The 12,361-nt window shown below is 48.0% G+C and overlaps 1 protein-coding gene across 1 annotated transcript; it reads left to right on the plus strand.

Moving 5' to 3' along the window:
* The first annotated feature begins 1,562 nt into the window (after positions 1 to 1,562).
* On the plus strand, positions 1,563 to 11,986 carry HINFP (histone H4 transcription factor). Its single transcript, XM_004427221.3, is given in 11 exon segments — positions 1,563 to 1,630; positions 6,637 to 6,821; positions 8,292 to 8,521; positions 8,779 to 8,890; positions 9,069 to 9,221; positions 9,735 to 9,812; positions 9,901 to 10,021; positions 10,108 to 10,246; positions 10,339 to 10,463; positions 11,008 to 11,342; positions 11,345 to 11,986. Coding segments are annotated over 10 exon segments (1,554 nt in total). The 5' UTR covers positions 1,563 to 1,630; positions 6,637 to 6,646; the 3' UTR covers positions 11,431 to 11,986.
* Positions 11,987 to 12,361: the final 375 nt, after the last annotated feature.

The following is a 12,361-nucleotide window of genomic DNA, read 5'->3' on the forward strand; positions in this document are numbered from 1 at the left end:
CTTTTGAATTGTATTTTAAAACCCCTATTTTAATATAACGACAAAGCTATAATTCACTGTTGTTAGTAACAAATTTCATGCACAAATTTCTGATTTTACTATGACTTTGCTATTTTTAACGATGTCTTTAAGTTCATTTTATTTATATTGAACATTTAATGTGTTTTCTGACTATATAAATTATATAGGCTTATTTTTAGGTTAGAAAATATAGAAAAATATAACACAATAAAATAAATATCAATCCCAATGAACTTTACTAAGGTACATAATTTATTTAACAAATATATCTTGAACCCTTACTGAGTTTCAGCCATTAAGCTAAGTGATGGAGTTATAAAGGTGAAGAACACATACAATCCCTGCCCTCCCTCACTGACCTGAGTCTGAGGAGTGCAGACAAGTAAACAGGAAAATACAATACAACATGATAGAGCTGTAATGGGGAAATACAGGAAAGGGATGTCAAGGAAGACTTGGAAAAAGAAGCACCTTCACTGAGACCCAAAGAATGAGTACGAAATCAGTCAAATATATGTAGGAGGGGGAGAAGGGGAAGATTGTTGCAGGCAGAGGAAACAGCAAGTTGTACAAGGCAGGAAAGGTATAAGGCGGCTAGATGTGGAGAAACTGAAAGAAATTTGGGGCTGAAGAGCAGGAAGTGAGGTGGAGAAGGACTCAAGACACGGTTGGAGAAGTATGCAGGGCCCAGATGGGGAAGAGTCTAGAAAGCCTCAGCATGGTTTGGGGGTTTTGCCCCGAGGGCAACATAATGCCTTTGAATGTTTAAGGCAGGATGGTGGTTTGATCAGATCTCCTCTTTGAGGGCTCTGTGGAGAATGCTTTGGCGAGAACAAAGAGGGCACGCAGTGGAACCAGTTAAGTTAGTGTAGACATCGTTGATGAACTAGAGCGGGGGCGGTGAAGGTTAAGAACGAGGGATGAATTTGAGAGATCCTGTGTTTAAGGAAGTAGAATCCCCAGGATTTAGCAATGGACTGGATGTGACGCGTGACAGAAGAATAGAGGATGCGGGTTTCTGACTTGAAGGAGTGGATGGATGACACGTTCGTTCACACCTGGTCACAGAGAGGGCAGAGGTGTGGGGCAAAGACAGGATGGCACAGGGATATCGATATTTAAGAGATAAAAAGTTTAAGACGGTGAAGGGTAGAGGTAGGATCCTCAGTCTGGGCCGAGCCGGGCTGGCAGCGCTGGGCACCCAGCCTCGCACACCTCCTCCTCCTCCTCCTCCTCCTCGGGGCCCACGCTTCCAGCTGACACAGTGAGCTACGAGAGGAGGAAGACCCTACTCTGCGCCCTGCCCGAGCCTTGCGCATGCCCACTGGGTGCCGTGCGCCGAGCCTGCGCAGTTGGGGGAATTCGGGCCCTTGGGTCCCCTGCCTGCGCCCCCGGCGCCGGCAGCGCTACCTTTCCCAGCGGCCCGCCGCCCCTCATTCCCGCCCCTTCCGTGTTTTGGTCGCGCACGGGTTCCGTCAGTCGCGGCGGCCATTGGCTGCTGGAGAAATCCGAGAGCGGCGATTGGCTGTCGCTGGCCGTCGCTCAAGCACTCTCCCGGAGATGGTCCGAGGTGGGAGGAGAGCTGGAGAGACCCGGGAGCTGAGGGACGGTAAACTGGGACTCTGGAATTGGCCGGGTAGCGCCGGGGGTGCGGTTTGGGCGGGCTTCCAGGCCAGGCTCTTCCAGAGTCGCCTCGTCGAGGCTTCCTCTTACAGCTCAGCCACGGTGGTCTGTCTGGCGCCTGCAGCGCCCCAAATCCCTAACCCCAGCTCGAACCTCTCTGCTTTCTCGTCCGGGCCTTCGCTGCCGCTGAGCCACGGTCGCCGCCACGCCTTAGGGGGAAGAACTCCGGGAGGCCTGCGGGGCTGCGAGGGAGAGCGTTTACCCGCCGGGACGGTCTCCTTTCTTCTCTCTGAATTTTACCCGTCCTTCCAGGGGCCGGGTCTCCTATGCCTTGCTTAGGGCAAGCCTTCCCTGCCTCGCCTGCCCTCTGGGATGTCTCTCTGTCCTGATCTCCCTCATCGGGCGCTTTGTTTTGGTCGTTGTCTTCACACGTCAGTCTTATCTCTTCGGCCAAATTGTGAGTTCTTAGGAGATTCAGGACTTGGGTCCCTCCTTTTCTTGAATACCATTCAGGGTTCATTCAGTGCCTTGCGTTACAGTTTATACTCTTAAGTATTTGCCGATTGCTTCTTACCATGACTCCTGATGAAAAGAAGTGTGAGGAATCCCTCAGGTTGTCCTGTAGTTGAACTTTTTTGTAGAATTTGTGCTTAGATCATCTCATCCTCAGAAGCAAGGATGCGAATAAACTTGTTGAGTTCTAACCGTGTGTTATGCTAAGCATTTTAATATCCATTGTATAGTTTAGTCCATAAAGCAATTCAATGAGACAGGGGTAATTATTCCCATGCTACATGGGGAACTGAAGCTTAAGTCACTGGCCTAAGGTCATATAGCTAGTAAAGTTATGTGTAAATGTTGGAGCTTCTAACCAGATCTGTTGAATCCATCACCCATTGCTGTGATACTAACATCTCGTTTTACATTTAAGGAAACAGGTTCAGAGAAGCTGAATGATTTGTCCAAAAATAAAGTAAGAAGTTATAGATTTACTTAAACATTAAAAGAGCTCATAGTAGGTATGTGCTGGTCCTGTAGTTAGAACTGAACAGGGCACAGGCCAGGCTTTGTAGGAGCTCACAACTTACTGGAGGAAACTGACAAAATAACTACTTAAAACAGGTTTTGAGTATTGTGTATACAGATATGTCTGTGGGGAGGAGGGAATCAGACAAGGAGAGGTAAGACAGGAAGATGTTGGAGGAAAATGGAGCCAAACTTCCTGGCTTTGAATTCTGTCTCCATCACTTCCTAGTTTTGTGACCTTGGGTAAATTATTTAACCTGTCTGAGCCCATTTCCTCATCTCTGAAGTGGAATGAGGGGAGTACCTACTTCACTAGGGTTGTTGTATTAATAATGAGTTTTTAAACATATAAGACACTTAGAACAGTGCTTGGCATATGGTAGATTTATTCAGTAGATGTTGTTATATTATTCTAGGCAGAGCAAAATCATTGAGAGAGAAAACTTGAACACAGGTCTCACAGCTGGTCCATTGCCCTCTCCAATATACAAGTTGCCTCGTTTGCAATCCTTGCCTACAGAAAGAGGAGTTGTGACCAGATAGTCACTCGGTCCCACAACTCCCAGGGTAGAAACAAGCAGGGCACAGGGAGAGAAAGTAAAGAAGGCTGGGGACAGTAAAAGAGGGATTCAGGGAGCTTTGCCTAAGTTTCAAGTCATTCTAGATATCTAGATAGCTTGCCTCTTGGGCCTTACCCACCAATCTAACAACAGGTATGTGTTTAGAATATTTGCACTCAGCACTATGCTGGACACACTATAGGGACACAGATGAGTGTGATATGGTTTCTTCTCAGAAGCAGCTAATATTGTCCAGTTGGGTAAATAAGACTAGAACACACAAAACAACTGTGAGTGACCATGGCAGCATAAAAATAGGGTTAAGATATTCTGGTGTCAGTTATGTTAGCCATAGAACCAAGAGGCAAGAGTAATCTGAGGGGAGGAGTAGTTTAAGAATGCTTCATGGAGTCCGATCAGATCTCGACATTTATTGAGTGTCTGGAGAGTACAAAGCTCTGTGCTAATGCTGGGAATGAGAAGTGAAGAAGTGATGGTCCCTTCCCCGAGAAGCACCTGGTCTAGGGGAGACAGACATTCCATTCCATTGTAACAAGTGCTGTAATGAAGTGTGTACAGAGTGCTTTGGGGACAGGAGGTGGGATACTCCAGCTGTACGAGGATGAATTAGGAAAAAACTTGCCAAGGAGGGGACATTTGGGCTTGAAGTGTGAATAAAAGTTGCTTAGGCAGAGTTTTAGGAGAATGTAGTGTCTTTAGGGACAAAGATGATTGAATCAGAGAGGAAGAGGGAATGAATGGACAGGACAGGAAGCCAGTGACACAGCATGATGTGGGGGGAAGAGCGTGATCTTTGGATTAGAATCAGGGTGCTCTTAACACCAAATGAAGTGAAGTTTGAAGAGGGCTCACCACAGGGCTGATACACGGTAGGCCTTTCCCAGCTCCTGGAGAGGTAAGTTGAGGCCAGTTTGAGAAAAGCCTTGCGTGCCATACTAAGTGGACTTGATCCTGTAGATAGTAAAGCCAGCGGAGGTTTGGGCTGTGATGTCTGACTTAGGAAGGCTTTCCCTACTTTTCCTGCCCCAACATTATAAAAGTAGTTCACTTATAAAAGGGCTTCACTGTTATAGCAGCTGAGCAGCTACATGTACACCCCAGAGTGTCAAAGGTGACTGCTGTCTTCTCAGAGGAGGGGCAAAGGCTGTGGATTAAAAGGGGTTTCTCTGGTAAGCAGTTAGATATAGGTTCTTGTACTTGTAGGCATGAAGGATTTTGTGTACAGGCATGCGTCGCTTAATGATGGGGATATGTTCTAAGAAATGCGTCGTTAGCCAATTTCGTTGTTGTGTGAATATCATAGAGTGTACTAAAGGGGAACAAAATTTGCCAGCCCAAAATGTGTCTCTTTAACATGAGGATTATTTTAGGCTGATTATTTTTAAGGAACAAAAGACTTCTTAACTGCCTAAAAGAATTCAGATGTAAAAAAACCTGTCTCGGGAATTGAGCTATCACCTTAGCACAACATGAACTAGGTGGTAGACAGGGAAGAACCTAGAAAAGCCTGTGGATTGGGCTCCTCTCTGTGTTCTTCTGTTTCTGTGTGGCCAAACACTTGTTTTCCAAGTGTTTGCTCCTTTTCACCTACCTGTGAATTGCCTTCCTTCCCTATGAAGTCACTGACTCTCCCCACCCCCAATATCTTTTGTCCTTAGCTGAGGATGGTATTTAAGGTGAGGGCTTTGGCCATTTTGGTGAGTCACTCCCTTTTCCTGGGTTTCTCCCATGTGTACATGTTATTAATTTTGTTTGTTTTTTCCTTGTTAATCTGTCTCATGTCGATTTAATTCTCAGACCAGCCAGAAGAACCTAGAAGGGTAGGGGAAAATTTCTTCCTCCCCTACAGTACTTACATAAACCTTGATCGTATAGCCTATGATACACCTAGGCTATATGGTACTGTTCTTCGGTCAATCGTCATATATGCGGTCTGTCGTTGAGTGAAACATCGTTATGCAGCACGTGACTTTAATTTTGTATTTTCTGTTTCTTTCCTGTCTGTATGTAGTAAAGGCCTTTTTCAGAGTTCCCACATATCTCAGGTAGGCCAGAGGGAGCAATGCCTCAGTCCCTTCCAGGGTCCACCACTGTGGGGGCAGCAAGAATCAGTGAGAATCCTTAAGGAGGAGGTGACACTCAGGGACAGAGTCAAGGCCTCTTAGTATCCCCTCTCCCATCAAACTTTTGCTTGCAGTGTCATCCTCTATCATTCTGTAATGAGGGAAGCTATTCTTTTATTGTTCCTCAAACTTTGCTCCCGGAACTGCCAGCATCAGAACTGGGGTGCCAAGGTGAAAGGGCAGATTTCTAGGCTTAACCCCAGCCTTCCTGTAGGAACCTCTAGGGAAGGGGTCAGAAAACTGCATTTGTATGCGTATTAAAGATTGAGACCTTTAGTTTTTTATTCAGCCTTCTTCAACAAATGTTTATTACATGCCTAAGCATGCCTCGCCCTGTATACACTGGAGGTATGTATTGCTAGACAGATATGGCCTGTTGTGTTCAGATGGAATCTACATTTTAGTTCAGAGGATGTTAGGGGAGTGGTGGAGTAAACCACTGTATAGGGTAGGCAAATTGTACGGCACTTTGAAAGTCTGGTGGGGGACTTACCACATGATGCAGTGAGAATTAAGGAGCTTCTGGACTCCTCTGCAGGTTCTGTGGATTAGAAAGAATATGGACTTGGAGTCAGCCCAGGCTGACCCTACCATACCACTAGTCTGTGACCTTGAGCAAATCAGTTCACCTCTCTGAGTCCTTATCTCAGGGAAGGCCCCAAGTCCTTATCTATAAATGAAGTTAAAAATAGTACTTACCTCATAGGGTGGTGTCGGTAATTAAATGACACAGTGTAAATAAAGTGCTAAGTATGGTGGTTGGCATATAGTAAATGTGAAATTAAAAGCAAAAGGTTTTGTTATCCTCATTTGGAAGCTGAGATGTTCAGGAGTAGAAGGGTTAAGTTACTTGGCCAGGGTCACACAGCTAGTAGGTGGTAGACAGAGGAGTTTGGATTTGAACTCTGATCCTTCTCCAAAGCCATCTCTTTGAACTTGAGCATTGTTCTGCCTCCCATAGGAATAATTCCTTCTTGTTAGGTTGCTCTGAAACTTTGTGAGAAAATGTCTGTTAAAGTTCTTAGCTCAGTGCCTGGCACATGCTCAATAATGTTAGTTTGTGTTCTCTCTTCCCGAGAACACCAGACAGCTTCCAGGGGTTTGAGGAACTGCTACTCCATCCTCATTGAAAAAGCACAGAGTTTCTCACGGGTCATTGGAAAACGCCTGCTGGCTCTAGGTAGGATGCCTGCCCAGCTGTTGAGCCCCAGCGGCACTTGGGTGGAATCCTTGCAACCGTGGATTTCTTCCTCCTCTTCTAGGGTGAAGGCCATGCCGCCCCCTGGGAAAGTTCCCCGGAAGGAGAACCTGGGGCTCCAGTGTGAGTGGGGTTCCTGCTCCTTTGTGTGCTCGGCCATGGAGGAGTTCTGCGAGCACGTCACTCAGCACCTGCAGCAGCACCTGCACGGCTCCGGGGAGGAGGAGGAGGAGGAGGAGGACCCGCTGGGTAAGGGAGCAGGGCACAGCAAAGGGAAGGAGCTCAAGGGAAAGTGGAAAACCTGACTTTCCTTTCCCCAGAGGGAGAAGGCAGCCTGAGAGAATGGTGGTTTAGTTTCCTAATTGTGCTTTTTTTGTCTATAAAAACATTGTAGACTGATTATAGAAAACTGATTCAACAAGGACGTATGGAATAAATCTGTCATCCTGCCGTCAAAAGGCAATTACTGACAGCAGTTTAGTGAACGTTCTTTTTGACCTCTCTGTGCATGTGTTTACATAAATTAGATAAATCTGATTTTATTTTTTTAAAAAAGGACAATATTGTACAAGCTGTTGGCAAACCTGCTTTTTTTGCTCTGTGATAGTGTTTCTCAATTTTGTTTTTTTTTTACTGCGACCACCAGTTAGGAATATATCTTATATCACAACCCCATACACAAAAGTTAAAAAATACTTGAAACAATACTTGCTTTTATTAAATGTTCTCTGAAATGTTCTATCTTATTCTCTTTCATTTAAAAAAAAATGTGGTCTGCAGTCCCCTAAATTGATTTCACCACCCACTAATGGGTCACAACAGAGTTTGAAAAACTCTGTTTTACAGAAAGTACGGAGGCAGCTCTCCTTCCCGCACCTCAAATTCTGTTTTAAGTCTAGTGACTGTGAACTATAATAGTTTCAAAAGTCAATGTTTATATAAAAGAGAAGTTAGGGGATTATTATATATTTTAAAATATCTACTTTTCAAAACAAGTAAATCCCTATAAAGCATTGAAAGTATGGTGCTTAGAGAGAAATGGTAGAGAGATGGGAAGTGGATTGGAATAGTCGATGGGCATTCTTGGAGCAGGCAGATCCTGGGTGGAACATGGGGGTAAGAAGGACTTCTGGTTTCACAGGAGGGAGTGGGAGGTGTCCCAGGTTGGGAGACAGTATCTTCCTCAGGGAACAAAGAAACTCAGAGGCAGTTTCTGTACATGCCAGCCACACCTGCTTCTCTGAGTTTCTGGCACTGGGCCCCTTGCTCACACCGTTCCCTCTGCCTGGACCACACTTCTTCTCCACCTAGTCTACAGATGCTTGCCCTTCAGATCTCAGCACAGGCACACTTTCAAGACACCCCTGTCTACGTCAAATTACTTCTGTTTAATTATGTTCTAGTGTCACGGGACCCCCCCCCTTCAGAGTCCTTATGACTGATGCAGTTTTATATTCATACATGTGATTATTTGATTAATGTTTTTTCTTACTGACTGAAATCTCTGTGTGAGTGAGGACTGGGACTCTTTTTTACTAGTTGTTATATCCCCGGCACCTGGCACACAATTGCTGGTCGTTAAATACTGGTATTTGCTGAATGAACTCCTCGTAATTCGGTCAGAGTCCGGCCTAGTCACTCGATGCTAAGTGCCACAGATGGAAGGAGAGCTGAGCTTTGGAAAGTATCAGATTGTTCCTTCTAAACCCCTTTCTGCAGAGGAAGAATTCTCCTGCTTGTGGCAGGAGTGTGGCTTTTGTTCTCTGGACAGTTCTGCTGACCTCATCCGCCATGTCTACTTCCACTGCTACCACACCAAGCTGAAACAGTGGGGGCTGCAGGCCCTGCAGAGCCAGGCCGACCTCAGCCCCTGCATCCTGGACTTCCAGAGCCGCAACGTCATCCCAGACATCCCTGACCACTTCCTGTGTCTGTGGGAGCACTGCGAGGTCAGCAGGCGGTGCCTGTAATAGGGTGGAAGGAAGTTGGGGATCTTAATTCAAGATGCCTTGACCTTTTCAGGGATGACCTATATTCGAAGGTCCCTACTAGTATCTCTCCTTCATTTCTGGGTAGCTCCCTTGCTCAGACTTCCGCATCCCTACCAAGTTAATTTGAGAGAGAACAAGAAGCCCCCTTTGGGCACATAGGGGTAAGAATCTGTCCACCCACCCTCAGTCCTTACCCCGAGTTGCTCCTGGCACAGAGCTCTTTCGACAATCCCGAGTGGTTCTATCGGCACGTGGAAGCGCACAGCCTGTGCTGTGAATACCAAGCAGTTGGCAAGGATAACCATGTGGTGCTGTGTGGCTGGAAAGGTAAGGCCACTCCTTAATTTCTGGCCTCTAAAGAGACCCGGGGATTACCAAGGGGCTGGGGCAGGTAGGGATGGGACCAGTCCTGCAGGGCAAGGTTGGCTGCTGGCTGGAGAGACTTGGGGATACCAGAGCCCACTCGGGGTTTGTGGCTGGAGCCTGACCAGGCCTTCTTTCCCAGGCTGCACCTGCACCTTCAAGGACCGCTGTAAGCTTCGAGAGCACCTCCGCAGCCATACCCAGGAGAAGGTAGTGGCTTGCCCCACCTGTGGGGGCATGTTTGCCAACAACACCAAGTTCTTAGATCACATCCGTCGCCAGACCTCATTGGATCGTAAGCAATCAGAGAAGAAGGGGAGTGTGCAGGCTGTCTTGCTTGGGTTGGGGGTTGGGGGCACGTTCCCAGGAGAGGGGGCCACTGAAGGTATCTTGGCTACATCTACCTTTAGGGCTCAGTCACCTGCCACAGTCCCTGCTGATTCAGATTTATTAGACCTTATTATTCAGTGCTTACTGTGCCAGGTCTCTGATCTCAGTGAATCCTCACAACAGCCCCATGAGGTAGGCTTCTTATCCCCCTTTTTGCAGATGAGGAAACTGAGGCTCAGAGAGGTTAAATCACTTACCTGAGATCACACAGCTAGTAAGTGGTCAAGCCGGGATTCTAATTCAGGTTCTTGACTCCAAGTCCCATGCTCTTTCCATGATACTATGTCCATCCATAGTTCCCTAAGCTCCCCTTTTCTCCTCGGGTGGTTCCCTTCTGCCTGGGATGGTTCCCCTCTCCTCCCTGTGCCTCTCTGCTGTCCCCCATAGCCCACCCTTTCTTCTGCCTGCCCCACCCCAGAGCAACGCTTCCAGTGCTCTCACTGTTCCAAGAGATTTGCCACGGAGCGCCTATTGCGGGACCACATGCGTAACCACGGTGAGTAGCCGGCCACCCCTAACCTCCTTGCCCACCCTCCAAGTTTCCACTGGCCCTCAGTTCACAGCCTCCTCTCTGCTCCTCTTAGTGAATCACTATAAGTGCCCTCTGTGTGACATGACCTGTCCGCTGCCATCGTCCCTCCGAAACCACATGCGCTTTCGCCACAGCGAGGACCGGCCCTTTAAATGTGACTGTTGTGACTACAGGTAAGGGAAACCAGGGGCCAGAAATCAGAGAACTCATGTTCCAGGGTCCCCCATGCCCTCCAATCCCTCCTGACCTCTCCTGGCAGCTGCAAGAATCTGATCGACCTCCGGAAGCACCTGGACACCCATAGCAAGGAGCCAGCCTACAGGTGTGACTTTGAGAACTGCAGCTTCAGTGCTCGATCCCTCTGCTCAGTCAAGTCCCATTACCGAAAAGTGCATGAAGTGAGTGGAGCTAGTGGTGGGAGAGGGCTAGCAGGAGTGTGGGTGAGCCCAGGGGGAAGAGCTGGCCTCACTCTCCCTCCCCTCCCCATTAGGGAGACTCAGAGCCAAGGTACAAATGTCACGTGTGTGACAAATGCTTCACAAGGGGCAACAACCTCACCGTGCATCTTCGCAAGAAGCACCAGTTCAAGTGGCCCTCAGGGCACCCCCGTTTTCGGTATGTCTCTCAACCCTCCCTGCTAGATTCACACATATTTTTTCATATCTTTTTAACAAGTTAAAAACCTTGAATTGGATGGTGCTTGGATGTCCACCATCTCCATTTAGGCCCAAGGAACTCTGAGAATAGTAGTGGGACAAAGATTATTTTTCTGATTTTTGAACCTAAGACATGGTGCTGAACCCAATAAATGGTGCCAAAAGTCCTGTAGCCAGAACCAGAGCCAGAGCCTGAGGGTCCTGATCTGTAGCTCCATGGCCTTCTCATCAGTCCTTGACACCCCCACCTTCCAACACACATAATTTGTCTCTTTCTCTCTTGCTTGGGTTTCTACGTAAAATTTTCCATTTTGGGTAATAACACTTCCCTCTTGTCTTTTCTTCTACATGTTCCAATAAAGATCTTTTTTTCCTTGCTTCCCATCACTTAGAATCCCAGGGCTTCTTCCGTCCCTCACAGTTGCCCCTTACCTTGCCAGTCCCCAGGCCTTTTCTGCATCCCCTGCCCGTGTTTGCTGCCCTGTGTGCTCCTGCTTCACCAGGTACAAGGAGCATGAAGATGGCTACATGCGGCTGCAGCTGGTTCGCTATGAGAGCGTAGAGCTGACACAGCAACTGCTGCGGCAACTACAGGAGGGGTCGGACTTGGGCGCGTCACTGAGTGAGAGCAGCCTGCAGGGCACCCTTCTAGAAACAGTGCCAGGGGAGCCAGGACCCCAGGAAGAGGTGGAAGAGGAAGAGGAGGGCGGGGGCGATGAGGGGACAGCCCTCTCAGCCTCTCAGGACACTCCCAGCCCTGTCATCCACATGGTGAATCAGACCAACGCCCAAGGCGAGCGAGAGATTGTCTACTATGTGCTGTCTGAGGCCCCGGGAGAGCCCCCCCAGCCGCTGAGTCCCCCGCAGGGGGCATCGTGGAAAAGCTTTGGGGAATAGCTGAGGAGCCAGAAGTGCGGATGGTGTGAAGGCTGCAGAGCCTGACCCCAGGCCCTGGGGTTTGAGCCGGGCTGGTGGCACTGCCTCTAGTGGGCAGCTCTTGCCAATGGATGCCTTTAGGAGGGATGCTGAGAACAGTGCTGTCTGCTCTGGACCCAGCTTGCGTCATTCAGCAGACTCGAAGGACTTCCCTTTTCTGCCAGGCCACATTTTGTGGGAATCCTGAGGAGTCTGGATTCTTTGAGGGGGACACCCTGGTGGTGTGTGTTCTTGTACAGGTGGCTAGTATCAGGCTTAACCATAACCCTCTAGACATGCTGGAACAGTGATTAAAATCTGTAGTCAACTCGCATCTGTTCCCGTCTTTAGGGGTCCTTAGGCCCAGGGGTGACGTGTCACTGGTTCCTGCAAGGGCCCTTTCCTCACAACCAGCCACAGCATTGTGAACGAGGCAGCCATTTCCCTGTAATGGGTTACTCCTACAACCCACGGTCTTTCATGGTTATCCTCAGGGACAGGATTGGAGGCACTGTGTGTGTGTGTAACGGTTGTTTTTGGTAATAAAAGAAAACACTTGGGCTGTTACTCATTTCTTCTTCCTTATGTTTGGTAGCAGTTAACTAGATAATGAGGAGATATGGCCGCCCAGAGAGGAGCTGAATAATCACCTTGTTCCTCTTTTAGTGACTGGGGTTTGTTTTTGTTGTTTTTTTTTTTTTTTTTTTGAGGAAGATTGGCCCTGAGCTAATATCTGTTGCCAATCTTCCTCCTTTTTTCCTTTTTTTCTCCCTAAAGCCCCAGTAGATAGTTGTATGTCATAGTTGTACGTCCTCCTAGTTGCTCTATGTAGGACACCACCTCAGCATGGCATGATGAGTGGTGAGTAGGTCCCCGCCCGGGATCCGAACCTGTGAACCCTGGGCTGCCGAAGCAGAGGGTGTGAACTTAACTGCTGTGCCA

The sequence above is a fragment of the Ceratotherium simum genome, chromosome 7 (assembly GCF_057802395.1).
Source record: "Ceratotherium simum simum isolate JZ-2026a chromosome 7, ASM5780239v1, whole genome shotgun sequence".
Taxonomy (NCBI): domain Eukaryota; kingdom Metazoa; phylum Chordata; class Mammalia; order Perissodactyla; family Rhinocerotidae; genus Ceratotherium; species Ceratotherium simum.